A 27648-nucleotide genomic window follows, 5' to 3' on the forward strand; every position below is an offset into this window, starting at 1 on the left:
GGTGCTCGGTTTCCGGCGGGTGAGTATTATCAGAGGTATAGCTGGTTGACGTGAATACTATTAGAACTGGTATACTTGTTTCATACTTCCGAATGTAGACTATCGTTCATTTTAGTTGAATAATTGTGAATTAGTCACTTTAACTCTTTTGCTAACATTTAGGTGCATCGATCGCGAGTCTATTTTTTCCCTTCTACTTTGCGGCACGACACTGAAAAAAAAATCTATTCATCAGTTAGTACCGTACCACTAGCAAATTTAGCGTTCATCGGTGAACCAAAATTATTAGTAAACTGCAGTACAGTGAACACTTATACAAACGAGCACGGTGTGCAGTAAATGTGAACATACTTGACCTATTTGGTATACTCGCTTATAGGGACCGTGCACGACAACAAGGAGCGCCATTAGTGGCAAATAGGCGAAATAATTCTACCATAGCTTTCCATTGTTACCATATATTTACACTGAATAAAATAGTCAAAAACCTGTTTTAATCCACCTAGTGGTGTAATGATGCCTTTCTCATATTCTCGTGGTCTCTACTGTGGTATACTATTAAAAATATTTCTCATTGGTTCTTAAAATAAACCAAAGAGATTTTTTGTGCATTAACTAGTATAACCTACAGAATGAAACAGTTCTCTGACATCCATGAGAAAACCAGGTTATTCGAAAACCGGGAACCAGGATAGCCGGAATCGGTTTGTTTGGCTGTCTATTAATAATGGCTACCGATTGAAATACTTTCGAGACCAATTTAGTAAACTTTTTACTTATTTCGTTTCGACTCTTTAAGTAATGGTACACAATTTTTAACACACTTTACCCTACCATTCCGGAACCGAAAATGGGATGCGGATAAAATTCAGGGATTCCATGTAGAACCACAAAACCTTTTATTTGAATCTAAGTTGGTCAACATCGATTAAGTCATATTCGAGAAACACACACACAGACATTGCTCAGCTCGACGAACTGAGTGGAATGGCATATGACACTTGGCCAATTTTTACTAGTCGATGTTCAAGAGATTGTATAACCTTTCTATAAACAGTTCAGCGTTTCAATAAAACGATTATTTGTTGTTAATTTTGTGACTCGTATTCTCAATATACGTCAAACTGGCTGTCCTTGAGTTTGCTAGCATTTTTACAATTGCAATTTATTTTCTGCCTCCATGCAAAGAATATCGACCATCCTGCGAATTATTTGAACTTTTAGATAAATTTTGCCAGTCGAGTAGTTATTTTTTATCGAGTAGTTAAATTTATCTAAAACTGCGGCCCATTTCAAAGTTCAATGGATGGAAAGTTATTTGTGTCTATTTTGCTCTGAAAATAAAGTAATAGCAAGTGTAACTTGCTATTGGGGTATTTTCTTTGAGTGAACATATAAAAATAAATTACACAGAAGTAATTTTTACTAAAAGTCTTAAATTAAAGTTTTGTTGTAAGAGTTTTTTCAGTGCTTTCAATCCAGTCGATTAAAAAATCATTTAATGTTCTGAGAATATCGTGATAATAGAGTATGTTTGAAAGAATATGAACAATATTATACACAAATCCAACTGCAATGACAGAAAAAAGTGGCCGTATTTAGATACAGAACGAATAATTCGACTTAAAATCTAATAGCCAGTAGATGTTGAACAATCGTTCGCACCGCACGCGAATAGTTCCTGGCCCCGGAAAAAATACGCAGAGAAAATTCGCTAGAAAGTATTTTCAAACTCAGATTACAAGTTTTGCAATGGTAGGATTATTTTTTCCACTCGCAACCTCGTGCGCTGTCGTTGCCGGGCCACTAAACCACGCCCTCGTGCACGGTCCCAAAACCGAACAGTTGACATTTCATCAATCGAATGCAAAGCAAATATTTCACCCATCCACTCTATATTAAGGCAAGCGTTGACTGAACAGAAAAAACGCCATCTTGATGGGATCTAAATCGGAACTTCAAAATTAGCTGGTTTCAACATAAATGAACCATCCGTAATGCAATCGTTTTTTGGTTTACCTTGTTTATTGCACGAAAATTAGAGATTTTTGGATCGATTCTCTCACAATAACTTGTCGGTTTGCCTAAAATACAACAGGAAGTGTTTTGTGACATCAAGTGGGTGTAATTTGCACAATTAGAGAGTCGTGATGAGTATCAAAATATCACAGTGTTTGGAGCCCGAAACGTGAGGGGCTCAACGTAATCGGTGTACTTTCAAATGGCTGGTGCTAACATACCGGTGTCAGATGGCTGATTCATACTGTTCAGAACAGTGCGGCATTTTTTCATACATAACACATAACACATGCCTCCCTATATCGACTGAAACAGAACTGCTTCTGAACGAAATAGTTGGTGTGAGGCAGCGACCCAAACCATCGACTGTGCTAGAGGAATCAAAAGGCTGACATCATTACGGCATGCTGTTATTGGCTCATGAAAACATGAGTCAACTCAAACAGATTTTTCAGTGGGATACTATTAAAACACTAAAACGACGTTCCGGTATGTGTTCATGAATCGAGTTTTAGTAAATGTACAAATACAATAAAAAAATAAGGTGGAGTTATAGGCGCTCAAAATTATGACATATAATGCTCGTTCATACAAAACAATTCAGAAAACTTGAATTTTGAGTTGTTTGTGGTTATTTCAGGCTATTGAAAATTTCATCATAAATTATTTAAAATATTTCGGTGCGACGAAAAAAAAAGTTGCTCCGTTGAGTACAGAGATATTCTACCCATTTCTTGTACATTCTTCTACCCAATCTAGTTGGATCAATTCTCACTATGTTAGCATCCAGTAAAAGTTCAAATGATCTCATAGATCGTTATGAAACTTTTACTGCGGCCGACTTTCAGCTTCGGAATTATAGGGTAGCACATGTTGAAAATTTCTGTCATTTTAGGCAACGATGCAAAATTACTTCGCTCGAACCGGAAATGTTCACTATAACACTTCCAAGTTTTATTAACATTGTTAGCTTTTAAATAAGATTGAAATTCGTTGAGTCATCTTCGAGAAAATTCAGCCGATGAAAAATGGGTAATTTGTCGGTTACGTCACTTAAACTATTCTATCTTCAGAACAGGAAGTGGCAACCACTTTTTTTTTCGAACTTGATTTACAATATAATAGTAGCTTTTAAACGAGCCTAAAATTTTTAAAATCGGCTAAGCCATCTCCTCGAAAATTAACAACGCGTTTTATCGGTTACGTCACTTATACAATTATATCTCCGAAACTGATTCCTAGTTACATTTGATCTTCGAACTTGATCCACAATTTATTGGTAGCTTTCAAACGAGTCTAAGCTTGTTGAAATCGGTTCAGCCATATCAGAGAAAATTTAGCGGAAAAAAATCTTGGAAATTGTACCCTAAAGGGCTGTCGGCCGAAAGGCGAGTTTTCCAGCAGTCCTATTACCTTTCTTTAGAGAAAGGCCAGTAACATCTCAAATCTTCGCATTTTTTTACTGACACACCCTGTACAGTATATTGAGTGCTCTCAAATATAGATAGTATCTTTGTTTTGAATTCACTCTGAATTCATGAAAAGCTATAACACGATTTTTATCTTAACACTCAATACACACACACACTGTAAAGCTGCAAGTGATCGATTTTCTGAGTGATTGCTAAAACTTCCGCTTGAAGAAAGCACTGCAAAGATACACAAAATACAGTAATTTATATTTATATTGTTCAGTTAATCTACCAAAGATGGATTAGTTCCGCTAGATCAGTATCTTACCAATGTTCATCAAACTACTGATTCCAACAGAAAAACAAAAAAACAAAGTGACTAAAACAGTGCACATCATCCATCACAATTATCATTTCTTGTCGTGACACACTTTTCTACTTTCAGCTTATTTTTTTTTTGCTGATGATGCAGGCAAACACTTTTGACTGGTTGTCCTTTTTTTCCTAATCCCCGCATCGATTCAACGTTTTCAAAACCTAACAACGACAAACCGCATCATCGTTCTTGAACACTTAGCCAGCAACATTCTGCCAAAACGGAATTCCGGTTCCGCTATAGGAGAAAAAAAACCCTTCACCTCTATCGATGCTGATATGTATGTTCAACCTATCAAAACAATTTGATCGATTGGGAAATCGTATTTCACACACACGTGAGCACGATGCACGAGGCATTCCTTCCAATCAACTGAGCTTTTATATAAGCTGAACCCCTTTTGCAGCACGGAAGCCGTGAATCGTAAAACAGACACGAAGGGTTGGACGGCGAAGGCGCGGCGATTGCTGAGCAGTGAAAATGTGATATCTTTTTTTTATCATCATATCATATCCTATTATATATTTCTCGTTTCACGTGCCGATCGGAGCGATTTTCCGATAATAGGCTCCCGGTGAAATTGCTGGGAACCGAAATCAAAGAACAGTTCTGTTACTGTGATCGATTCAGCATTTTGATACCGAGATACGATTGATTCTATTTAGTGGAATTGGATGGTGCAAGGGTAGAAAGCCAATATTGGAAAACAGTAATTCCGTTTGATTTCTTTTATCAGAGCAAATTTTCGTACACATATTACATACCATTTTTTTAATTATAAGTATGGAAAACATTTGAGAATTGTAAATATTGTTGCAGGATGAAGAAATCTACGTCAACACAGACTTTAAATAGCTTCCTGGTAAGAACTATTATACTGCAACCAAAACAAGAAATTCAGTCGCAACCAAAACAAGTCGCGAGTCGGAGTGGCGAATCTCGGGTATTCGGCTGTCTATTTCTGTGGCTTGAAGGGTGACATTCATATCGCGACTAAGACCAGTCAATCGGTAAAGAAGTAGGGCCTGGAGGAACGTTTGTTACCTTTTCTCAAGCCACAAAATTTTTGCATTTCCTTTTGGCCGAATTTTGTATCTTGTCATTGCAAAACAACAACCACCACCACGCACAACGTCATAGTGGTGCCCACACTCGTCAAGCAGGGATGCGGAATAAGTAAAACGGCGTTCTGTGGTCAGTAAAGTGGTGATTAAAGAGGTTACGCAAAATTTAATGGAAAGCCCAGTAATTCACAATCGCTGAATAGGAAGCTTAGTTGAATAGTCTGTCGGCATTCTGTAAGAATTGATATTAAAACAGACATTATGGTTTGGCAAATTTAAAACCCATTATATCTAGAATTATCTGGTGTCCGTGAGAGCAATACTGACACGAATTATGAATTTTGAGATATGAAAACAATCATTTTATTTAATGCGTTGAATTTGACATCTGCATCGTATAGTTTAGTTGAGTGTTTAAATGGTATGCGTACTCAGAACACTTTGTTATTCGAATTTTTTTTGTGCTAGTTACAGTGAGTTTCAAAATACCATTCGGTAGAATATTTTTGTGCCAAGGTTTAAGTCTTTCACCGTGATTTAGCTCAGTATACAACAGTATAGCGATTAATGTACTGCACTCATCCTTAATCCAAAAGACTCACGCGGAGAATTCTTTGGTAATGGACGCTACTGGAAACTAAAAATAGTATTAAAACGCGGAAAACATGAACAAGATGAATACCGTAAGAAAAAACCGCGTTGAAAATACCTCAGTGTACTGTAGAATTTCAACATTTGTCGGATATTCTCGACTGGATTGTTCAAGCTTTCAGTGTTTCTGATAGCTTTCATGCCTATTGTATTTCATGAAGTTTGTTGAAAAATTAACCACCCTTTTTACAGCGATCGTATCCTTCGATGGCCAACAGTAAAATTATATAAATATCGTTCTGCACTGATTGGTAAACGACTGGAAAATGCGCAATTCAGGCCCCAATGTGGTTCTTAGCCTCTTGTCCAGTAACTCCTATCCCTACCTCCCCGCGGTGCCGGCTGGGGTACGAGCAACCATAGGAAAGATCGGGTAACCGACCGGTGGGACCTTGGTCGTATGCTGACAGGGAAGGGGGTCCTCTTTAGAGGATGTCGGAGCGTCTGTACTCCATGTAAGGAGCGGCTTCAAACAGCGTCTGTTCTGGTACAGTGGCTGAGTATGAAATGCTACATCCCGTCCAGCTAAATCCAAGGTGGCAACCCCACCAACGGGATCGTCCTAGTGCTAGTTGGGACGTTAAACAGAGCAAGCACGATGATCCTCCGGCGAGACAGGGGGTTGGCGTAGGCCTAATAAGCCGCCCGTAAAACACCTATTACGAATGATACAGGAGAGAATACGACCCGGAACAATCGGCATAGACCCACGCAACGAAATAAGGACTACGATTGGAAACTTGGAACATGGAACTGCAAGTTGCTAGGTTTCGCAGGCTGCGACAGGATAATATACGATGAACTAAATCCTCGCAGCTTCGACGTCGTAGCGCTGCAGGAGCTTTGTTGGATGGGACAGAAGGTGTGGAAAAGCGGTCATCGAGCGGCTACCTTCTACCAAAGCTGTGGCACAACGAATGAGCTGGGAATTGGCTTTATAGTGCTGGGCAAGATGCGTCAGGGAGTGATTGGGTGGCAGCCGATCAACGGTAGGATGTGTAAGTTGAGAATTAAAGGCCGTTTTTTCAATTACAGCATCATCAACGTGCACTGCCCACATGAAGGGAGACCCGATGACGAGAAAGAAGCGTTCTACGTGCAGCTGGAACAAGCCTATGACGGCTGCCCACGCAGAGACGTAAAAATTGTCATCGGTGACATGAATGCCCAGGTAGGAAGGGAGGCAATGTACCGACCGGTAATCGGGCCGAACAGCCTGCATGCCGCATCGAATAACAACGGCCAACGGTGTGTCAACTTTGCGGCCTCCCGAGGAATGGTAATCAGAAGCACCTTCTTTCCCCGCAAGGATATCCACAAAGCTACCTGGAGATCACCTGACCAACAGACCGAAAACCAAATCGACCACGTTTTGATCGACGGAAAATTTTTCTCGGATATCAACAATGTTCGCACCTACCGCAGTGCGAATATAGTTTCGGACCACTACTTGGTTGCTGTATGCAAGCGCTCAAAACTTTCGACGGTGGCTACCAAACGTCGAAACCGAACGTCGCGGTTTAACATCGCGCGGCTCCGGGATGCTGGAGTAGCTCAAGATTACGCGCAGCAGTTGACAGTGGCACTACCAACGGAAGAGCAGCTTGGTGCAGCTACTCTTGAAGATGGCTGGAGAGACATCCGTTCTGCCATAGGTAGCACTGCATCAGCAATGCTAGGTACGGCGGCTCCGAACGTGAGGAACGACTGGTTCGACGACGAATGTGAACAGTTAGTGGCCGAGAAGAATGCAACTTGGGCGAGCAAGCTGCAACACCGGACGAGAGCAAACGAGGAGCGATACAGACAGGCGCGGAACAGACTAAACTCGGTATCCCGTAGAAAAAAGCGCCAACAGGAAGACCGAGATCGCGAAGCGATGGAACAGCTGTTCCGTGCTAATGACACAAGGAAGTTCTACGAGAAGAGGCCATGTGCCACAGGCCGATATGTGCAAGGACACCAACGGGGATCTTCTCACGAACGACTGTGAGGTGATCGAGAGGTGGCGGCAGTATTTCGACGAGCACCTCAATGGCGATGTGGCGGAATACGAAAATAGCGGCGCGGTAACGAACTTGGGAACGCGTGTGGAGGACGATAGACTGCCGGTCCCACACCTCCAAGAAGTGGAGGAGGTGGTAAGCCGGTTGAAAAATAATAAGGCCGCTGGCGTTGACCAACTACCAAGCGAGCTACTAAAACACGGTGGTAATGCACTAGTGAAAGCACTGCACTGGGTCGTTACCAAGATCTGGGAGGACGAGATTTTACCGGAGGAATGGATGGAAGGAATCGTGTGTCCCATCTACAAAAAGGGCGATAAGCTGGATTGCTGCAATTACCGCGCGATAACTCTGCTGAACGCCGCCTACAAGGTACTCTCCCAAATCTTATGCCGTCGACTTTCACCGATTGCAAACGAATTCGTGGGACAATATCAGGCAGGATTTATGGGCGAACGCGCTACCACGGACCAAGTGTTCGCCATCCGCCAGGTGTTGCAAAAGTGCCGCGAATACAATGTGCCCACACATCACTTATTCATCGATTTCAAATCAGCCTACGACACAATCGATCGAAAACAGCTATGGAAAATCATGCACGACTACGGATTCCCGGACAAACTGATACGATTGGTCAAGGCTACGATGGATCGAGTGATGTGCGTTGTTCGAGTATCGGGGATAAACTCGAGTCCCTTCGAAACTCGCAGAGGGCTACGGCAAGGTGATGGCCTTTCGTGTCTGCTATTCAACATTGCTTTGGAGGGTGTGATAAGAAGAGCGAGGATAGACACGAGTGGCACGATTTTCAATAAGTCCGTCCAGCTACTTGGTTTCGCTGATGATATTGATATTATAGCACGCAACTTTGAGAAGATGGAAGATACGTACATCGGACTAAAAGCTGAGGCCAAGCGGATCGGACTAGACATCAATGTGTCAAAGACAAAGTACATGAAAGGCAGGGGCTCGAGAGAAGATAACGTCAGCCACTCATTACACAGTTCTGATTGGTGGTGATGAAATCGAAATGGTCGACGAGTTCGTGTACTTGGGCTCACTGGTGACTGCCGATAATGACACCAGCAGAGAAATTCAGAGACGCATATTGTCAAGAAATCGTGCTTACTTTGGAGTGCGCAGGACGCTTCGATCGAGCAAAATTCGCCGTCGTACGAAGTTAACTATCTACAAAACGCTGATTAGACCGGTTATCCTCTACGGGCATGAGTCCTGGACAATGCTTGCGGAGGATCAACGCGCACTAGGTTTTTTTTTTTATTCAATATTATAGTATAATTTTAAGGCACACTGCTTAAGCTCTAAGATGCCAAGGGTATTTACTAATCTTAATTACGACTAACTTAAAACTAGAAAAGTATCATTATGTAATGTAGCGGTAGCGGATTCTCGAGAAGCTATCGGTAGTGGCCGGTGAATTGAATATCGCATGAGGGTCTTCCATATGCCGTTGGCGAAGATCCATGTTGGCCGCATCCTTCGGTCCGTGTGGGTCCGCGGGAAACACCCCCAGGCTACGAAGGCCCGGCGGGTGGCCCGCATGCTGGTTTTCGACTGGGGCGGCCTTCCGTGGACGATGATGGTGATGTTACGGAAGAGAATGAAAAAAAAAGTAAATATTGTGGAAACGGGGTAAAAAGGGGATGTGGGAACAAAATGTTTGAAAACGATAAAGATCTAATTAGTTGCCATCAAGATGGTGAAGAGACAGGGAAGGGGTAACGAAAAAGTTAGTGACAAAAAAAAGATCTTGTTAGTTCCAATGAAGATGGTGGACAGGGATGGGGATCGAGAGAATCGGGCGGATGTTAGTGTCGAACCTGTAGGTGGAGTTTATACTTTCTGAGCGAGGGATAACACATTACACTTGTATATCAATGTGTTTAAGGTACTGGTATATGAGAAGCATATATAAACTATCCCGACTCGCCAACACATCCCGAACCGGAACTTCAGGCGGTCTACCTCGGGCCCTAAGGGATTCCAGTAGCTTCGACCTGGCGTCACGATACTCTACGCACGACCACACGACATGCTCGATGTCCTGATAACCGTCGCCACAGGTGCAGAGACCGCTCTCCGCAAGCCCAACACGCCGGAGATGTGCGTTGAAGGTGTAGTGATTTGACATGAGCCGCGACATAACACGAATGAAATCGCGACTCACGTTCATCCCTCTGAACCAAGGTTTCGTCGATACCCTAGGGATAATAGAATGTAGCCATCGTCCCAGTTCGCCATTGCTCCATGAAGTTTGCCAACTTTCGAGAGTTTTCTGACGAGAGATACTGAAAAATTCATTGAAGCAGATTGGTCTTTCATAAATATCACCTTCTAATGCGCCCACCTTAGCCAATGAGTCTGCCTTTTCATTGCCTGGAATGGAACAATGCGAAGGGACCCAGACTAACGATATTAAATAAGACCGTTCAGATAAAGTTCGCAAGTGTTCCCGTATTTTCCCCAGGAAATATGGGGGATACTTTCCTGGCTTCATTGCCCGGAGAGCTTCTATTGAGCTTAGACTGTCCGTGACAATGAAGTAATGGTCTTTGGGCAAGGTTTCAATGATCTCAAGGGTGTACTGAATAGCAGCTAATTCTGCGACGTAAACTGAAGCCGGATCATTGAGTTTGTGAGAAGCGGTGATGTTTTGATTGAAGATGCCGAAGCCTGTGGACCTGTTGATGTTTGAACCGTCAGTGTAAAACACCTTTTCACAGTTGACTGTTCTAAATTTATTATAAAAAATATTTGGGGCCACTTGAGGGCGCACGTGATCCGGGATTCCACGAATTTCTTCTCTCATGGATGTGTCGAAAAACACAGTAGAATCAGAAGTATCCAAGAAATGAGCACGATTGGAAACAAACGAAGAAGGATTAATATTCTGAGCCATGTAATCAAAATACAAGGACATAAAACGGGTCTGAGAATCGGATTCAAGATGTCGCATCGGATTAGCAATCGATATGAGAGATCCCAGAATCGGTTTTTCAACGGTAAGACGCCCGCGAGCACTTCGAGACTCATCGTATGAGTCGACTGCATGCAACCTAAGGCAATACGCAAACAACGATACTGAATTCTTTTCAGCTTGATGAAATGAGTGTTCGCCGCGGATCGGAAGCAAAAGCATCCGTATTCCATCACGGACAATATCGTTGTTTGGTATAACCTGATCAGGTCTCCTGGGTGGGCACCCCACCATGATCCGGTTATTGTACGAAGAAAATTGATTCTCTGTTGGCATTTTTGTTTCAGATACCTAATGTGACATCCCCAGGTGCCTTTGGAGTCGAACCAGACCCCGAGATATTTAAATGTGAAGACCTGAGCTATGGTTTCACCCCCTAGTTGAAGCTGTAATTGTGCTGGTTCTCGCTTCCTTGAAAATACAACCAGCTCAGTTTTCTCCGTAGAGAACTCGATACCCATTTGAAGAGCCCATGTCGACAAGTTGTCGAGGATATCTTGCAATGGTCCTTGGAGATCGGCAGCTTTGGGTCCTATAATGGACACAACGCTGTCGTCGGCAAGTTGTCTTAGCGTGCAAGATGTGTTGATACATTCATCAATGTTGTTCACGTAAAAGTTGTATAAAAGGGGGCTTAAGCATGAGCTCTGAGGAAGACCCATGTAACTGAATCGTATTGTCGACAAATCACCATGCGCGAAATACATGTATTTCTCGGACAACAGATTATACAAAAAGTTATTCAAAATTGGTGAAAGACCATGCTGATGCAACTTCTCAGATAGGATGTTTATGGAAACTGAATCAAAAGCCCCCTTGATGTCTAGGAAAACTGACGCCATTTGTTCTTTACGAGCAAATGCCATTTGAATTTCGGTTGAGAGCAACGCAAGACAATCGTTCGTTCCTTTGCCCCTGCGGAAGCCGAATTGTGTATCTGAAAGTAAGCCATTAGTCTCGACCCAATTGTCTAGACGAAACAGAATCATTTTTTCGAACAATTTCCGGATACAGGAAAGCATAGCAATCGGCCGATACGAATTGTGATCGGAGGCTGGTTTCCCTGGTTTTTGAATGGCGATAACTCTTACTTGTCTCCAGTCATGTGGGACAATATTATCCTCAAGAAGCCTATTGAATAAATTCAATAAGCGCCTTTTGGCAGAGTCAGGCAAATTTTTCAACAAGTTGAATTTGATTTTGTCTAACCCCGGAGATTTATTGTTACACGATAAAAGCGCAAGTGAGAACTCGACCATCGAAAAGGGTGTTTCGTTTCTGTTTGATGAAGCGACGCGCATGATTGTCTGTTCCGGAACAGAGTCAGGACATACTTTTTTAGCGAAATCGAATATCCAGCGGTTAGAATATTCCTCGCTTTCGTTTGTGGTGTTTTTGTTGCGCATTCGTCGGGCTGTGTTCCAAAGAGTGCTCATTGATGTTTCTCTCGATAATTCGTCTACGAATCGACGCCAATAACCGCTTTTCTTCGCTTTAATCAAGCTTTTCATTTTAGCGTCTAATGCCGCGTAGTTTCTGAAATTATCAGGTGTTCCGTTTTTCCTAAACTCGACAAATGATGAAGTTCTCTCCGCGTTTAATTCTGAGCACTCTTTGTCCCACCACAGGTTGGGGGGACGGATGTTAGTTTTCGCGCCGGGTACACGTTTCGTCTGAGCTTGAGTCGCGGTGTCGAGAATCAAGCCAGTCAAAAACGTGTACTCTTCCTCCGGGGGAAGTTCTTGTGTTGTTTCTAGATTCTAAGATATCAAATTTGCGTAGCATTTCCAATCAATGTTTCGTGTGAGGTCATACGAAACATTGATTGTTTCCGATGGTCTTAATCCGGTGGCGACTGAAATTACGATAGGCAGATGATCGCTACCGTGGGGATCAGGGATTACCTCCCACGTGCAATCCAACCGTAGCGATGTCGAGCAAAGGGATAAATCCAGCGCACTTGGTCTTGCTGGTGGTGCAGGAATCCGTGTCATTTCTCCCGTATTCAAGATTGTCATATTGAAGTTGTCGCAGATATCATGGATCATAGTTGATCTGTTATCGTCGTGAAAACAGCCCCATCCCGTACCGTGTGAGTTAAAGTCTCCTAAAACCAACGTCGGTGCGGGAAGAAGCTCTATGATATCATTGAGCCGCCGATGCCCAACCGAGGCTCTTGGAGGAATGTAGATGGAAGCAATGCAAAGGTTCTTGCCTTTGATTGTAACATGACATGCGACAACTTCAATACCTGGTATCGAGGGGAGGTTAATGCGATAGAAAGAATAGCACTTTTTGATCCCCAAAAGTACTCCTCCATAGGAATCATCTCGATCCAGACGAATAATGTTAAAATCGTGGAAGTTTAAGGGTATTTCAGAAGTTAGCCAAGTTTCGCACAATGCAAATGCGTCACATTTCAGATTATTTACTAGAAATTTGAAAGGATCTATTTTTGGGATGATACTTCTACAATTCCACTGTATAACAGTGATTGTATCCGTGACCTCGGTGGGTGTCTTAGCCATCGAAGGATACGATCGCTGAAAGAAGGGGCCATTTTGCAGTCAACTGCTTCAAGAATGTTTTAACTGTAGGAATAAAAGCCATTATCAGGCTTTTAAGAGGTTCAGAAATATTGAAAGTAGACATGATCCAGTCCACAATATCAGAGAATTTAACAAACCCAGTATTTGGTAAATTTTCTGACTGATCTTTAGGGACTTTCGGGGGTTTTGAAGTCCCAGGAAGTGATGGAAATTCTTGCTCGGAATTTAATTTTCCAAGGCCTGGAGCTTTTTTCTCTGGTTTTTTGCCATCACTACCAGTTGTTGTAATTTTTCGGAACCCATCAGAGGACATCTTCGAACCCTTACTAGGGAGCTTTTGAGAAGATTTATTTCTTCTCTTTCTAATTGATGAGCTATGAGGGACAGCCGAAGATGTACCTTCGAGGGGGTCATCATATTCGCTCTCGTCAGTTGACAAGTAAGCGTAAGGATTTTCGATAGGTGGCGTAGCACATTTCAACATTTCTGCAAAAGAGCGTTTGGAATGTTGCTTGAGTGAACGCTTCATTTTATCCTTACGCAATTTGTACACGGGACAATCAGAGAGGTCATGCGGCCCCTCCCTACAGTAGAGACACTTTTCATTGTCTCCACTGCAGGAGTTATCCGCATGACTCCCTCCACACTTTATACACCGGGATTTATTGCAACAATGGGATGCTGTATGTCCCAATTGTTTGCAATTGGTGCAGGTCATGACCCGCGGCACAAAAAGACGAACAGGTAAACGGACTCGGTCCAGGAGGACGTAATTAGGCAAAGCCGAGCCAGCGAAAGTCACCCGATACGAGTCTGATGGGATATAGGACTTAGTCCCATCCTCAGCGGTCGATACTGAACGCAATTGCTTGCAGTCCAGTATCTTAACGTTCTTGAGTAGGGGGTTTTTAAAACCGCCTGCCCCATGCTTGAGAACGTCCTCGCAAGTCAGACTCGGATCGGTGATCACGCCGTCTATCTCGACTTCGCGAGCTGGTACGTATACGCGATACTCCCGCGTGAAATGCTCACTTCGAACGATCTCATTAGCCTGTTTTACACTGGCTAACAAGACCATAAGCTTGTCCGGGCGTACTTTCTCAATTTTTTGTACAGTATTGTATCGCGAGGACAGGTCATTAGAAAGTCTTAGAAGGTTCAATTTTTTACCGTTGGCTTTGGTCCGGATGTAAACCGCATACGGTCCGGCCGGGAGTGCAAGCCCATCGGGATAGCTTCTAATGCGAGATTTATTGCCATCAGAAGCATCCATTTGATCATCTAGGGGAAGGTCAGGCAATTCTGTGCCTTTTGTCATGGCAGGGAAATGTGTCCGTGCGGGTAAATATTAGGGGGCAATAAAAATCTAATGGTACTGAACAACAGGGAAAAAGAAAAAAAAAATACTTAGCTTTAGCTCTCGAAGGGTGATCGGCCGACAAGGCCCGGTCCTAGGCAGCCGGTGAATATTCCAGTTCAATAAAGTGCAAAAAACCTCTTTGAGGAAAAAGCACTTTGTTTTTAGTCTCTCACTACACTGTCCAATGAAACCAATCTTTTTATCACTATATATATTTATCACTGTTTCTAATGTACAACGATATATACGCAGCGCCCAGCGCTGGCGCTGGCTAACGGTACCACACGCAGTGCTGCTTTACACAAGCTCTATTACTAGAACTATCACTCGACCGCACTGATGCACACAATAGAATACGGAATGACCTTGATAACGGAATAAAACAATTCACCACGCGATTGGAGAAAGCAGAATTTACGTCCGATCGATCCGATAGTCACGGCACGAATGAACGCGCACTAGGTGTTTTTGAACGGAAGGTGTTGCGAACCATCTTCGGCGGTGTTCGGATGGAAGACGGTACGTGGAGAAGGCGAATGAACCATGAACTGCACCAGTTGCTGGGAGGACCAACCCTCGTCCAAACGGCCAAGGTCGGGCGGTTACGGTGGGCCGGGCATGTTGTTAGAATGTCGGAGAACAACCCGGTTAAAATGATCCTCTATAATGATCCGACCGGTATAAGAAGAAGAGGCGCGCAGCGGGCAAGATGGATCGATCAGATTGAGGACGACCTGCGGACCCTTCGCAGCTACCGAGGCTGGCGGCGAACAGCCATGAACCGATTTGAATGGAGACGCCTCCTGTATACAGCAGAGACCCGCGTGGTCTACGACTGAAAGAGTAAGTAAGTATTGTTCTGCAAATAGATTCCGCCTAAATTCAAATAAAGAATCTGAAATGTGTCGCATTTTCATTGGTACAAACATGGTTAACATCTGCAGTACCCTTCAACTAACACGATTTTAATATTATCCGCTTGAATCGATAACCTACAGTTGTCACATGTCAAGTCCCAAATGAATGGCAAATGCTTCGAGGATCTTGATTAGACATCGACGGCTTTGTGATATACTGGAACTTCTTCCAGCACCGACGTCAGCTTTAGGAGACCTTCATAAGGGGGTTGTCTTCACGATGATAACAGATTATCTATGATCTGTGAATGATGCCAATGATGATGGTTCGTTTATCAACCGTGCGTAATCCAGGCCCCAATATTTCTCTTAACCTCTTGTCCAGTAACTCCTATTCCTACCTAACTGCAGTGCAGGGTGGGGTACGTGAAACCATAGATAGAAAGATCGGGTAACCAACCCCGGTGGGACCTTGGTCGTATGCTGAGAGGGAAGAGAGCGAGCCTACCCGAGTGTCTGTTTCCTATGTTAGGAGCGGGTGATTACCGTCCTTGTGTCAGTGTGGGTCTCTAAACAGTGCTGGCACGATGGCCCTCCGGCGAGACAGGAGGTTGGTGCAGGCCCGGAAAACACTTGTTACGAATAATCAGGATATAAATACGACTCGGAATAATCGGCAAAGACCTAGGCGATGAACAAAGGACTACGATTGGAAGTTTGGCACATGGAACAGCAAATTGCTTGGCTTTCCATGATACGACCGAATGTTGCATGATGAGCTTCAAATCCGCGGCTTCGATGTCGTAGCACTGCAGGAACTTCATTGGATGGGACAGAAGGCGGGGAAAAGTGGGCATCGAGCGACTACCTTCTACCAGAGGTATGGCACAACCAGCGTTCTAGGAACAGGATTTGTAGTGTTGGGCAAAATGCGCCAGCGCGTGATTGGGTGGCAGCCGATCAGTGATAGAATGTGCGTATTGAAGATCAAGGGCCGTTTCTTCAATTATAGAACTTCAAAATCAATGGGCACTGCCCTTATGACCCGAGACCCGATAACGAGAAGGAAGCATTTTACGCGCAGCTGGAACGAATCTACGACAATTCGTCATCGGCGACATGAATGCTCAGGTAGGCCGGTGATAATGTACAGACCCGTGATCGACAACGACAAACGACAACGGATAACGATCCGTGAACTTTGCAGCCTCTCGAGGAATGTTAGTTCGAAGCACCTTCTTCCTCCGCAAAGATATCTACATAGCCATCTGGAGATCACCTAATCAATATACGGAATATTAAACCACGTTCTCATCGACGGGCGATTCTTCTCCGACGTCATCAATGTCGGCACTTATCGCAGTGCCAACATTGATTCTGACCACTACCTTGTCGCAGTTTGTATGCGCTCAAAACTATCGACGGTGCACAACACTCGTCGCACAGGAACGCCGGGACTCAATCTCGAGCAGCTACGTAGCGTTCCTACTGCAGAGGAATACGCGCAACAACTGGAGCTAGGTGCTACCAACGGAAGAGCAGCTTGACGCGGCGACTCTTGAAGACGGTTGGAGGAATATAAGGTTCGCCGTGAGTAGCACTGCTGCAACCGTTCTAGGTACGAGGTTATCGAATCGAGAAAATTACTGGTTTGACGGCGAATGTCAGCAGTTGGTTGAAGAGAGGAATACAGCAAGGACAAGGATGCTGCAACACCGCACGAAAGCGAACGAGAAAAGATACAGACAGAACTCGGTTTTCCGGAAGAACAAGCGCCATCAGAAACACCAAGATCGTGAAGTGATGGGACAGCTGTACCTCGCAAATGATACACAGAAATTCTATGAGAAGTTGAACCGCTCACGTAGAGGCTTTACGCCACAGGCCGAAATGTGCAGAGATACCAGTGGTAACCTTCTCACGAATGAACGTGAGGTTATCGACAGGTGGAAGAAATACTATGACGAGCATCTGAATGGTAAAGCACAAGTTACAGAGAACGAAGTTCCCAGCACCTGATCTGTCGGAGTTAAGTGAGGAGATCTGCAAGCTGATAAACAACAAAGCCGAGGGCAATGATCAGTTGCCAGGTGAGCTACTCAAACATGGAGGAGAGGCACTGAATAGAGCGCTGCACTGGATGATTTCTAGGATTTGGGAGGAGGAGATTCTACCGCAGGAATGGATGGATGAGGTTGTCCCGTCTACAAAAAGGGCGCTAAGCTGGATTGTTGCAATTACCGCGCAATAACATTGCTGAACGCCGCCTACAAGGTACTCTCCCAAATCCTTTGCCGTCATCTATCGCCAATAGCTAAGCAATTCGTAGGGCCGTACCAAGCAGGATATACTGGAGCCCGCGCCACTACGGATCACATATTCGCGATAAGACAATTACTCCAGAAGTGTCGTGATTACAACGTACCGAGTGGCACGATCTTCCGAAAGTCCGTACAACTTTTTGGCTTCGCTGACGATATTGATATTGTGACACGTAAGCTTTAGAAGATTATGGAAACATACACCGAACTGAAAGTTGATGCTAGGCGTATCGGACTGGCCATAAATGCGTCAAAAACAAAATACATGAGAGGAAGAGGCTCTAGAGAAGAGATACTACGCCTCCCACCAGGAATATTGATAGACGGTGACGATATCGAGGTGGTTGACGAGTTCGTGTATTTGGGCTCACTGGTGACCGCCGATAATGATACCAGCAGAGAAATTCAGAGCCGTATTTTTGAGAAAATCGTGAGTACTTCGGACTCAGCAAAACCTTTCGTTCGAGGAAAGTACGCCATCGCACGAAATTGACCATCTACAAAACTCTCATTAGACCGGTTGTTCTCTATGGCAACGAGACTTGGACTGTGTTCGCAGAAGACCAACGCGCCCTTAGTGTTTTCGAAAGAAAAGTACTTACGACTATCTATGGCGGAGTGCAGATGGAAGACGGAACGTGAAGACGGCGTATGAATCACGAATTGCAACAGCTGCTAGGAGAACCACCCATCGTACGAACAGCTAAAATCGGCGTCTACGATGGGCTGGGCATGTCATAAGGATGTCGGACGACAGCCCAGTGAAAATGGTTCTTGAATCTAATCCGACTGGTACAAGAAGAAGAGGAGCAGCAAGTAAGGAGGATCGATGAAGTGGAGGGTTATCTCCGAAGCATCCGTGCCTTGAGTGGCTGGCGACGAGTAGCCATGGACTGAGTTATGTGGATACGAATGCTTGATACAGCTAAGGACACCCCAGGACTATAGCAATTAGGTAAGGTAAGCTAAGAATGATGCCACAACTTCAATAACAATGACTCTATGGAAGAAGTAACACCGATTCCTGCATCACCAAAAAGACTGATTGGACTGGATATAACCCTTTGTTTGACCTTGACACAGTTGGATTGCACGAAGAAGGTATTTCCTGATTCCCACGGTAGCGATAATCTACTGATTTCGTAATTTTAATCACCTAATGAAAAAAAAACACAAATTTGATATTTGAGAAACCAGAAGTAACACAAAAGCTCCGTCCGAAAAGAGACTACATCGATACAGGCTCAGACAATGTTGCAAATATTCTTCGTGTAACTAATTCATTCACGCATCCTCGCTGTGATTATACTGCCTTCGAATATGCCAGTCTCGAACAACGTTGAAGTATTCACTGCACGAAAGAGAGAAGGGTGAAAATGAATAAGCAATAATCATAGAAAACCCGAATATACTAATACATTCTTCGCTGCTGGTATACATCGTGCATGTTCGTTTTATACATTCGTTTGTCATTCGTTCATTTATTTTATTCTTCGAATTGGTTCGAATAGCGTCACGGCGAAGATCGTTGGTTTCCATTCATCGCGAAGTATTCTTCATCTTATAAATTCATCATATCTCGTTGGGTAGTAGCAATGGGAGAGTGCTGGAATATGGTTCATCACATACACATAAGACTATGGTAATAGTGCGGGGGAAACGTCTTAATTTGCTTGTTTCAAGGACAGCCCGAACGATCATCGCAAATAAGGTTTGGCGATGATCGCTGTATGAATATTCGTTCCATATTCGCGTTAAGTCATTCGGGGGTATGTCCAAAGCGAATAACAACTGCAAGGAATACACATACGTGCGAGTAACGAAGCAGCGTCGGCTTCGTTCGCGCCCGAATATACGGATAAGTCCGAATACCAGAACGATTATCGAACAAAGGCGAAGGGAAGCGAGCGATGATCATTGACATTCGTTGTGTTTTTGATATTCGAGCAACACTGGGCTCAGACGAAAAGTGTACCCGATGCGAAAACAAATATTCGTTTTTCCAACCCGATAGTTGTTTTTAAAAACAGAAAAGCTTCAGCTTTCATCGAATGTAGAAAAAACGGAGTACCGTATAACTATAAAAAATGTGTGTGTAACGCGTCTTAAACGAAAAGCGTAAAGCTTAATCGTCTACGGATTATCGAGAGAAACATCGTTGAAAGCTCGTTGGAGTACGGCCCGATGAATGCGCAACCAAAACAACACTAAGGAGAGCGAAGAATACTCCAACCGTCGGATATTCGATTTCACCAGAAAGGTATGCTCCTACTTTGGTCCGCACCCGAAGATAACCGGCATCTTGATATCGATCATACACGAAACACGATTTTCGATAGTAGAGTAAACATACTTGCGCTCCTGTCATGTAACAATAAAGCTTGAGTTTGTTCAACATGTTTCTTGAAGGGAATATTGTCCCAAGTAATTGGAAACAAGTAAGTGCTATCGCTTTTAAAAAGCCAAAAAAATCGTCCGGAAATTCTAAAAACTTATTCTTTCTTTTATTTCTCTTTCGGCTAGAAAATTGTTTCGAGACAAACGGCTTGATTCTAACAGTTCGGCTGAAAAGTTCGTATCGTTTAATAGAAACACACAATTTTTTGCCAAAATTCGTTTTTATTATTCAACATAATTGCCATCAGAGGCGATACAGCGATTATAGCGATCTTCCAACTTTTCGATACCATTTTTGTAGTACGATTTGCCCTTTGCCTCAAAATAGGCCTCAGTTTCAGCGATTACCTCTTCATTGCTTCTAAATTTTTTACCAGCGAGCATTCTCTTGAGGTCTGAGAACAGGAAAAAGTCACTGGGGGCCAAATCTGGAGAATACGGTGGATGAGGGAGCAATTCGAAGCCCAATTCGTTCAATTTCAGCATGGTTTTCATCGACTTGTGAAACGGTGCATTGTCTTGATGAAACAAAACTTTTTTCTTCTTCAAATGAGGTTGTTTTTTTTAAATTTCGTCCTTTAAACGCTCTAATAACGCTATATAATAGTCACTGTTGATGGTTTTTCCCTTTTCAAGGTAGTCGATGAAAATTATACCATGCGAATCCCAAAATACAGACGCCATAACCTTACCGGCCGATTGTTGAGTCTTTCCACGCTTTGGGTTCGGTTCATCGCGTGCAGTCCACTCAACTGACTGTCGATTGGACTCCGGAGTGAAGTGATGGAGCCATGTTTCGTCCATTGTTATATATCGACGAAAAAAATCGGTTTTATTTCGATATAACAGCTCCAAACACTGCTCAGAATCATCAATTCGTTGTTGTTTTTGATCGATTGTGAGCTCATGCGGCACCCATTTTGCACAAAGCTTTCTCATATCCAAATATTCGTGAATAATATGTCCAACACGTTCCTTTGATATCTTTAGGGTGTCAGCTATCTCGATCAACTTCACTTTACGGTCATTGAAAATCATTTTGTGGATTTTTTTTCACGTTTTCATCGGTAATAGCCTCTTTTGGACGTCCACTGCGTTCATCGTCTTCGGTGCTCATATGACCAGTATGAAATTTTGTAAACCACTTACGAATTGTTGCTTCGCCCGGTGCAGAGTCTGGATAACAATCATCAAGCCATTTTTTGGTATCGGCGGCACTTTTTTTCATCAAAAAGTAGTGATACATCAACACACGAAATTCTTTTTTTTTTCATTTTTTTCACAATAACAAAAGTAGCTTCACTCAAAATGCAATATCTCACAAACTAATAATCAGACAGTTGTCAAATTTATACACGTATTTTTTGAAGGTTGGTACTAACTGAAAACGGTATGGATTTAATTCTAGTGGCGCCCTCTCATAGAAACGATACGAACTTTTCAGCCGATCTGTTAGATTGGTACAATTTGGTTTTCGCCGGGTTAAAGTAACGATTGTTTTACGTTGGTCTCAACAGAAATTCGCAAATGGCATTTGGTCGTAAAGATCATTCAGTTTCTTAAAATGTTATATCTGAGAAGAAGCACCATCCATGTCTTTTTTCCAGATTTTTTAAAGTATAATCTATTGTCTGAGAAACAATTGCATTTCAAGTATGACGACTTTGCGACAATACGATCCGCTGACATGAGTCTTCCTCAGGGCTCATGTTTAAGCTCTCTTTTATACAATCATTTGACAACTAGTTTTCATTCAATCGGATAAATTATTCAAAAAGTTCCGAAACAATTGTGCGAACAACGAACAATGAGCTATCCTGCTTTTTAAATATTTTAGACGAGAAAATCGTATCAATTAAACAAGCATTTGAACCCAACCAGCTGCCAACGAAGCGTGAAAATTCTCACGCCCTCCACGGAGGAAGAGAAATTCACGCACACCGACAAACACACACTCACACACCCAACGCATGCCAACCGTTGTTTCGTAGCTAGCTGCATGACTCAAACTCGATTTAGTACGCTGTCGACAGGGAAAGGCTGCCGGAACACGAGTGTCAAACAAATCCTTTTCGACTTTGTGCTTTTGGGAGGCGAAAACGTGCCTAAATTTATGCAAATTACAATTTTCGCAGCTTTCCTGGCGGGCTAGCATGAAGCGACTAGCAAGAGTTGATTATGAATGGAGGAATGGCGACAGACACCGAGCCGAGCTGTTTCAGGCTTGGGATTCTATCGGAAAATCAATGACACCGCAACGTTTTGAATAGTAACTAGCTTTAGCTATCAAAGCAAACGGGCGAGAAAATGCGAGGACAAGGATCATTCTATAAGCGGGATTAGTTATGAAATAAGTTAATCTATTCATCGTTCGATATTTGATTTTGATTTTCAATTAAAGCTGATCAAACTGGAAAATTGTTATTGCAAAATTGACGGTTGACATCATTTTAATTTATTAAAACGACTCAAGGTGTTTCTTCGGGTTCATTTAAATGCATACATCTAAACGTTTATTCTATTAGGTGCCTGAAACTACGTAAACAATGCGTAAATCAAAAGATACTTGCTGAGATTTCCATCAATTTTAAAACTGCCAAACTATTTTCGCTCGAATTCCAAAATGATATATATTTCAGAAGTTTTTATAACGGGAAGCCGTCAATAACTATTGTTGTTTTCCTATGTTTAGCAAACGAGTAATAGATTAAAAAGGCAGTGATTGAAACGAAAACAACGAAAATTTTAGACAGTTCCGGGGGCGATGATCTATTCACAGGGATGTTCCTCGGAATGTGATTAATGGCAGGACGACTCCGCCGAATGGAGACGATTGCAGTTGCGAGTGTTGTCATTGCGGGATTTTTTTCCCAAAATTTCCATTATTCACTAGTTCCATTCACTCTACCATTTTCAGTCTTGAAATGTTCGGTTGTGTCATGAGCTATCCCTACGTTCAAAAGGAGAACAGAATTCTTAAGCCCGCCTGTTCTATCTCAATAGTACCACACAAAAACAACGACTTAGTCAAAACTCACCTTGCTCCTGTCGTCTGGGTTAGCGTTGTGAGAATTCTACAACAGCGACACGTCGCTCCCGGAGTCGTGATTCACTTGCGATGAATCCTTCAGCAAACTTTCCACACAATGCACTGAAAGCAAATCTCAGTAGAACTCCGAAGGATAACGGGAAAGAAAAATGTTCAAAAACTCGTTTGTATGTTTTTGCTCTCCTCTACTACCCTGCCTGATCCTGCCACTTTTGTAGCCGTTGAAAATATGAAAGAATCTCTCGCCTTCCACTCCCAATCTGCAGTGGAATGTGCCACCAAACAATGAGAATGGGACCCGGGTGCAGTAATTTCCCTTCAGCAATTCAACTGGTTCTGGATCTTCGCGTCAAGAGCCTTTTCGACGCGGAACACCTTCCAGAACCACTCCACTCGACAAAGTCTCTGCCGGCCCGACAAGCGAAAGCTTCGGTTCCTTTTCGTTTAATTCTTTTTTTTCTTCTTCAAAACAAAGCAATCCAAATCCCGGCTAACCCTCCGAGAAACATGGTTCAGCTTTAATTGTAAAGCACTTGGGCCCGCTTTGGCTTTCCAGCTGTTCCTGCCGTTAGGGTGGGGTGTCGTTCTCGAGTTCCGCTCGTTAACTTTGAGCAACACTTTGCTGGAGTTTATACGGTTATTTTCTTGAGGGTGTGTATAATTTTATATTGTGTCGCTACCATTCCAGTCATATGGGAAGGAAAAAGAAGCCTGTAGACACCAATGGAAGCAGGATGTACGTGGTGATGAAGACGACGACGACGACAACCAAGATTTATCTGAAAAGGAGAAAGTGAAACAACGAGGTAATATTATAATTTAACTAATATTGAAGGTATCAACGGTACGGAAGCTTTTACATTTTCTGTGGAAAAATAAAAAAAATGTTGTTTGCAGCGTGAAGAGAAGAATGACAAACAATATTTACTGAAATAGAATTAAAAAAGTACGGGTTTGTAATGTCAGAGACATAACTGGTTGCCGTGAATACGAATAAAACTGGCACGCTTTCTTTATACTTCCGAATTCGAATTGGTAGTTGATCGATTGTGTAAATTGTGCAACTTTCCCCTTTTTCACTACTAGAATTTTGAACGATGCGCCTAGACTAAAGTACAGATTAGTTACAATAAACATTCTGAAACGCAAATAAATATTTTAGAATAACCTGTACAGTTCTTTATAATAAAATAATGGTGGCTCTGAAAAAAACTTTTTATTAAAGCGTTCATGATGGATAGTGACGAGTTGAGTTCGAATTCCTGGATCTGAGTTCAAGAACTAAATTCAGAACTTAGAACAGACTCAGAATTCAGTGGGATTTTAGTCCTAGAACTATAATTTCGAAACTGAAATTAGTTCCGGAATCATTTTCCAAAATCCAGTTCAGCACGCAGGCTCTGAATTCTAAACCCATATTCCGGAACCAAGCTCTGAAACGTGGAGACGATTTTTCGCCATGACTACCAAAATGGGTTGTATAGAGTACAGTTAAGCAAAATTTCGCATAATTCTTTGGGAGTATTATTATGGTTCTCAGAAGAACTGAATAGAAGAGGTCTGGAATAAAGAACTGGACCTGAGATCAAGAACTAAATTTAGAACCAATAACAAATTTAGAATTCAGTTTTAATCTAGAACTACAATTTCGAAACTGAAATCAGTTTCGGAATATAGTTCCAGAATCCAGTTTCAGCACGCAGGCTCTGAGTTCTAAACCTATATTGCGGAACTAAAATCTGAAACTTGAACTTCTTGCTACGACTACCGAAAAGCAAATGAGAATTGCGACCTGAGCGTTTGAGGTTTTAACCACGCAGAATGTGCATTCTCCGTCGCTGCTGGTTGATGATTTCACTCCCCCGACGTCTGCTCCATCGAACGCACGAAAAGAAATGATCGATTTTCACATTTTTTTTTGCATAAATATCTGTTTATTAATCTTATTTTTGTGTATTACATCAACATTTTACAGTACAAGTGATTTGACCCTTTGGCCTTTCATCTTTGTTGTTCATACGATTCGTTATTAATAAAAGGTGTTTTAGTTACTCTTGTTTTACATACTAATGTTTAATCATAATATTTATTTTAATTATTTATAAAATATCTACCTACTTATAACTATCCCTAACCTAATACGTACAAATTTTGAATTATTTGTATTTCAGAGATTGAGCACCTCTCTTCAAATTTCGTGCAGAATTGTTCGAATTTTTGTTCTAGTATATCCAGGGAGGCCATCTCATGTACTTCACTAGTCCTTGTCCAAGGGGGTAGATTTAGAATCATCTTTAAGATCTTACTTTGAATGCGCTGAAGCCTAAGTTTGTGTGTTCGTGCACAGCCCCGCCAAACAGGGACTGCGTATTCAATTGCGGGGTAGATGATTTGTTTATAGACAGCCATCTGATTCTTCAGGCACAGTTTAGATGTTCTACAAATCAGCGGATACAGAGACCTGATGAGTATGCTACATTTTTGAACGATTTTGTCAACATGTGACCTGAATATGAGATGTCTGTCAAAGGTGAGTCCTAGATAAATAACTTCATCGGACCATTGAAAGACCTCATCACCGAATCGTATTCGGCATTCGTCTGATGGAACAAGTTTTGGAGATCTTGAATGTGGAAACAAGATGACCTGAGTTTTTGCTGCATTGATCACAATTTTCCAGCTTGTAAAATATTCAGTTAGAGCGTCCAGACCTGTCTGTAGTTTATTCTTCAGAGCATTAATGACACGACCTTTGTAAAGAATGGCAGTATCATCAGCAAATTGTGACAGAACACCACCACCCGGAAGAGGTGGGATGTCTGATGTGAAAATGTTGTATAGAATGGGATCTAGGATACTTCATTGGGGAAGGAATAGTAAATCTTTCTGAAAGTGCATTATTCAGAGAAACCTGGGATGTTCTATCTGCAAGATAATTTTTGATAATTTTAATAAGATACATGGGAAAATTATACCGATGCAGTTTGAACACCAGGCCATCGTGCCACACATTATCGAATGCCTTTTCAATATCCAATATTGCCATGGCAGTCGTTTTGGACACTGATTTGTTTTGCTGGATGACGTTGTTAGCCCTTGTGAGTTGGTGGATGGTGGATCTTCCTTTCCGGAACCCAAACTGTTCTTCCAGAAATATATCCTGTTCATCTGCGAAAGCAAGAATTCGCCTTTGTATTGACTTTTCAAACAGCTTGGATAGGTCAGAGAGTAAGCTGATGGGCCGATAGCTTTTGGAAAAGGAAGGATCTTTCCCCGGTTTCAAAACTGGGATAACTTTAGCCAACTTCCACTTTGACGGGAAGTACCAAGCTCCCAGCACCTGTTAAAAATTTTAGCTAAGAAGACAAATGAGCGAATACTCAAATGTTTCAGCTCAATGTTGAATGTGTTGTCGAAACCGGGGGCCTTCATATTTTTGGATTTTTTCACAATAGTTATCAGCTCATTCGCAGTGACTGTACTTTCCTCAGGAACCAAGCTGTCTGATTGGCCAACCTCAGTTACGCTATCAGCAACGGCTCTTTCATGTGGACTAACAATGTTGAGTCCTGAATTGTGAGAACACACAAACTGCTGGCCTAGTGCTTTTGCCTTCTCTACTGGTGTGATTAAAGGTATTCCTTCAGCTGCGTCCTGGGGTGACATCAGAGGAGGAATAGGCTTCGGTTTTTTCTTAAACACCTTCGTTAAGGACCAGAAGGGCTTTGAATGTGGGAGAATTTCTCGAAGCTTTTGCCGGAAGTTCCTGTTGCGAAGCTCAGATATCCTTTCCTGGATTATCCTAGTTAAGTTGTTATAAGAAGTCTTCCTATCTAGGATGCCAGTTCGTTGATACTGCCTCCGGTAGATATTCCGAAGTCGGATGAGTTTCTTGGTGACACTGTCGATTTGAAGAGAGGAACTCGGCATATGTTGTACTGGAACCGTCCTATCACGAGCGACTGTGATTGAATGCTGGAAGGAAGATAGGGCTGCATCGATTTCCATCGGGGAATCAAGTGGTAAATCGATATTAATAAGTTGGTCGGCGATATGTTGAAATTGGACCCAATCGGTGCGATAATAGTTCCTCCGAGGTTGAATAGGCACTGTTTCTGGTGAAGATCCCAACGTCAATATTACTGGAAAGTGGTCAGAAGAGAGCTCGTAGAAGACAACCGGAGAGCTGTCTATGGCGATGTTGCTGATGAATATATCCAAAATGGAATGAACTCCCGATCTGGAAAGTCGCGTTGGTTGATCCGGAGCGAAGATGTTGTATTGTCCAGCTTCGTAATCTTCGGCAAGTACGAATCCGTTTCGATTCTGTCTTCTGTTTCCCCACAGCTCATGCCGTGCGTTCAGGTCACCAGCAATGATTAATTTGTTCTGTCGTCGAGTGAGCATAGCCAGATCTCGCTTCAATGATGCACACGTACCATCTCGAAGATTTGTTTGTTTGGGGCAGTACGCTGCAATGATGATGATGGGTCCCATCGTCGTTGTAATCTCAATTCCGATGGCTTCTATGAGTTGCAATTTAAAGGCTGACAGAAGCCTGTGCTGAATGGATCGTTTAATGGCAATGG

At 42.6% G+C, this 27648-nt stretch overlaps 2 protein-coding genes across 3 annotated transcripts in view; one reads left to right on the forward strand and one right to left on the reverse strand.

Moving 5' to 3' along the window:
* LOC131435937 (uncharacterized) overlaps window positions 1-27648 on the reverse strand; it is a 316170-nt gene that overhangs the window by 239293 nt on the left and 49229 nt on the right. For both annotated transcript variants that reach the window (XM_058604244.1, XM_058604242.1), the window contains exon 2: window positions 23049-23838. The gene's annotated coding sequence lies outside the window, so the exon portion shown is untranslated. The remainder of the gene's footprint in view (window positions 1-23048; window positions 23839-27648) is intronic.
* LOC131435938 (uncharacterized) lies at window positions 8148-16678 on the forward strand. The gene is made up of 2 exons (XM_058604246.1): window positions 8148-8796; window positions 14898-16678. Exons 1-2 carry the CDS (start codon window positions 8559-8561, stop codon window positions 15272-15274), a joined length of 615 nt encoding a protein of 204 aa, XP_058460229.1. The 5' UTR covers window positions 8148-8558; the 3' UTR covers window positions 15275-16678.

This window comes from Malaya genurostris, chromosome 3, assembly GCF_030247185.1.
Source record: "Malaya genurostris strain Urasoe2022 chromosome 3, Malgen_1.1, whole genome shotgun sequence".
NCBI lineage: Eukaryota > Metazoa > Arthropoda > Insecta > Diptera > Culicidae > Malaya > Malaya genurostris.

Coding starts and splice junctions, on each gene's coding strand:
- LOC131435938 (XM_058604246.1), top strand. CDS start 8,559: ATGGTCGACGAGTTCGTGTACTTGGGCTCACTGGTGACTGCCGATAAT. Junction 8,797..14,897: donor GGAGGATCAACGCGCACTAG/GTTTTTTTTTTT, acceptor AACGCGCACTAG/GTGTTTTTGAACGGAAGGTG.